General features: G+C 37.8%; 1 protein-coding gene across 1 annotated transcript; it reads right to left on the bottom strand.

The window, feature by feature from the left end:
• Positions 1-1,199: 1,199 nt before the first annotated feature.
• LOC114096501 (olfactory receptor 1468-like) lies at positions 1,200-2,168 on the bottom strand. Its single transcript, XM_071606590.1, has one exon. It carries the CDS (start codon positions 2,142-2,144, stop codon positions 1,200-1,202), a length of 945 nt encoding a protein of 314 aa, XP_071462691.1. The 5' UTR covers positions 2,145-2,168.
• Positions 2,169-3,910: the final 1,742 nt, after the last annotated feature.

Genomic DNA, 3,910 nt, shown 5'->3' with positions numbered 1-3,910 from the left:
TTCATTGATATGCTATGGACTAGTGGTATAACTCAGTGGTTGTATGTGTTTAGCATGTATGAGTCTCTGAGTTCTACCCTCAGCATTAAATTAAATTAAAATTACAAAAAATAAAATGCTATAGGAGCCTAGAGAAGCAAAGTAATTGTTCTTAGAAATATGTGTCAAACATGAAAGAGTTCACAGAGGATGCAACACTTGAGATGGAGCTTTAAAAAAGCACTGCATGTCTTTAGGAATAGAGTAAAACAGATATTTAAAGGAAAGGACATAACATGTACCAAGACAAGTTTCATGGAGCTAAAAATGTACAGTTTGCCAAGGATGGTTAGGGAGGGTAGTGAGTGATGTTTCATTCTCTTGGAAATATAGGTGAATTCAGGTGGTAGAGAATCTTAAAAGCTGAAGAAATTTAACTGGAAGCCAGACTCTATGGGGCTCATAGCATGACAAGACACATGTTTTGTTTTTGCCCTAGTTTTTTTCTTAGTAATACTTTCTTTCCTTGTCCAGCAAATGAGAACAATATAATAATTATAGTGGAGGTTATAGTGAGTTTCACATTATTATTTGGAAGTTGTGCAGTTTTTTGGAAGTTGTATACTTTTTTTAAAAAAAAAGAATTTTGTTGTTGATGGACACTATACCTTTACTTATTTATTTATTTACTTTTATGTGGTGCTGAGGATTGAACCCAGTGCCTCACCCATGCAAGGCAAGCGCTCTACCACTGAGCCACAGCCACAACCCAGAAGTTGTATACTTTAGCAGGGCATTATATGTAAGATATTTTAAGCTATCATCATCACTTTCTCTCTTCCTTTCTCTGCTCTCCTTGCATTCTTTTCTCCCCTCCTTCTTCTTTTCATGTTTACAATCTAATATGTAAGGTTTGGGAAAAGGAAGAAAGGAAACATAAACCAAAAAATTAGAGAGCAATTATTAAGCACCAACTATACACTCATGAGTTTGTTCAGGAAAAACTCCGTAAGTGGTGAAGATTGTGGAATAAAGGAGCAATTTTGGTATTTTTAGTGTATTTCTTTATGATGAGATGAGTCTGGTGTAGAGTCTTGGGTCTGAAAATAGATAGGAAGAAAACTGTTAAGAGAGTGGGTTCGCCTGAGGCCCTGGATCCTCTTTGAGTTCATCCAGGTCAAAGAAAAGATAAAGATGATAAAGATGTCTTATGGCAGAATTCACCAACTCCAGAAAAAGCTTTTTCGGCTCAACTTTCTCCTTAATGCTCTTTTCATGTCTTTGTTCCTTAGACTATAGATGAAAGGATTCATCATGGGGGTTACAATTGTATACATGATAGCAGCTACCTTTTCCCTTTCTGCTGAGTATGCAGAAGAGGGGAGAAAATAGACCCTGACAATGGATCCACAGAAGAGGGACACAGTGGAGAGATGGGATCCACATGTAGAGAATGTTTTCCACTTTCCCTTAGTTGATGGAACCCTGAGCACAGTGCTGCCAATAAGGGTGTAGGAGAGAAGAATGAAAATGAAGGGGATGAAGATAACTGTTCCACCGATGCCTAGGATAAACAAGTTGTTGATCTGGGTGTCTGAGCAAGCAAGCCTTAAAATGGGTTCCAGGTCACAGAAGAAGTGTGGAATTGCTCTCTGATCACAAAAAGTCAAATGAATCAGCAGACTGAGATGCAGTACTGAAACCAGGTTGGAAATAACCCATGGAGACACAACCAACAGGGCACAGCGCTTGGGATTCAATAATGCTGCATAGTGTAATGGGTGACAGATGGCAACATACCGGTCATATGCCATGGCTGCCAAGAGGAAATTGTCCAGGTCCACCAGGAGCATAAAAAAATACATTTGCGTAAGGCATCCTGCAAAGGAGATGGTTGGACTCTGGCTTTGAATGTCTGCCAACATTTTGGGGACTGTAGTGGTTGTGAAGCAGATGTCAATGAAGGATAGATTTGCAAGGAAGAAGTACATGGGACTGTGGAGGTGAGCGTCACTGATAATAGCTAGGATGATAAGTAAGTTTTCTACCATGGTGACTAGATACATGGATAGAAACAGCATGAAGATGATCTGCTGCTGTTCAGACCCCACTGTAAGTCCCAGGAGGAAGAATTCGGAGATAGTAGTTTGGTTTCCTTGGTGCATGGTTCTGCTGTGTCTAAAACGGGAAAATTTGAACTTCACTGTAAAATGGTAATGTGACACAAAAGCCCATCTGTGCATTATATGAGATTATTGAATAGAATCAGGCTTTGGAACCAGACAGTCCTGGCTTATATTATTCCCTTACTAAAACATCAGTTTCCCAAGGGCATGGATTTTATCTTCTATGTTCAATGCTATACATCAGTGATATAGACATGCCTGTCACATAGTAGGAGATAAATTTAATACTGGTTGGATTTATTAAACAGTGGGTAAATAAATGAAAAAATAACATTCTAGATTTAAAACTCACTATCTTCATGTTTCTATCATCGGTGCTTTTCTGAGCCTATTTCATCAAGTGTAAAAGTTGAAGAGTATGTACTTCATGAGGATGTAAACTAGATACTCTCCACTGTGTGGGCATTGCAGTGACACATGTAACATATCCAGGCCTGAATTTTAGCCATTTGTGTAGCTGTTATCATTCACTAAATTGGAAGACTCAGACTCTAAAGGTAAAAAGAAACCCCCAGAGTTATCTGAACCAGTCCCTGCCTTTGGGCAGTGACTATACATGTGATGATTTAGCTGATCACTTTTTAGTGCTCCAGAGAAAGAGATTCCACATCTCTTTCCAGCATTTGATCCAAACATTTATCCTCTAAATAATTTGCTCACATCTTCCTGAAATCTTCCCTCTTTTTACATTTCAACAAGGAGAAAGTAGTCATCAATATTAAATGCTGCAAAAGTCATGTAGGAATGTCCACTGAATTAGGCAACATAGAGGTAATGTTTAATGTCTTTATCCAGGCCAATTTTTTTTAGTGAAATTGATTGGGCATAAGCAAAAACAAAGAAAACTTTTAGGAGCTAATATTTATTTGGGGCTTACTATGTTGTAGGCACTCAGCTAAGTGCTTTATGTGGATTATCTTATTAAACATTCACCACAACCTTATAAGATAAACAAGACTATTAAAATGCCCAATTTACAGGGGAGAAAACCAACAAATAAAAAGGTTAAACTTATCAAATTGACACAAAGTCAGTGTGGTAGAGTCAGGATTCTGAACTCAATATGTCTTCAGAGTCATCTTGCTTGATCACTATGCTAGAATGCCTCTATACTGTTAATGTTTTCATGTATGTGGGGGAGCATCAGGAAAGAATATTTGTTGAGCCTCACCTCTATTCTAGGCACAGAGGAGCTTGCTCAGCCAAAGTTATACAGCTATAAATGATGGAGCTAGGCTTTGACTTTTGACTCCAAAGCATTTTTTGTCATATCTCTAAGTCCAAATTAGACCAAGTGGATAAATGGGAAGTTTTATTTTTACTTATTTCAAATTGCACCTTTTCTAGGCTCTTCTATATGCTGCTGGGAGATCCATTTTACACACTTGTTGCTTATTTGCATGCTTGTCATATCTTTATACCACCTTCCCAGTCTAACACAACTAGACTGCCATTGTGTAAATGCACATACTTTTACTGGTTTGTTGTTTAGCTTTGTACCTTCTGTGAAAAAAGAGTTTGGTGGAACTAATGAATAGTTGGAGCAAGATTACAGGAAGATTGTTGCACTTATTTAATAACACATTTTTTCCTAAGTGCCACAGCAGTACTCATTTGCATACTAACAAATAAATGTGCTAATTATAAATCAGGCAGGATCAGGTCTGGTGGGACCTCTGCTAGGCAACACTTAGCCATTTCATATGTACAGAATGTACTGAAAATAATAAAGTGGCATATTATTA

Source organism: Marmota flaviventris, chromosome X (assembly GCF_047511675.1).
Source record: "Marmota flaviventris isolate mMarFla1 chromosome X, mMarFla1.hap1, whole genome shotgun sequence".
Classification (NCBI taxonomy): Eukaryota; Metazoa; Chordata; class Mammalia; order Rodentia; family Sciuridae; genus Marmota; species Marmota flaviventris.
The sequence above is the reverse complement of the archived record's forward strand: the minus strand, read 5'-3'. Positions and strand labels throughout refer to the sequence as shown.

Coding starts and splice junctions, on each gene's coding strand:
- LOC114096501 (XM_071606590.1), bottom strand. CDS start 2,144: ATGCACCAAGGAAACCAAACTACTATCTCCGAATTCTTCCTCCTGGGA.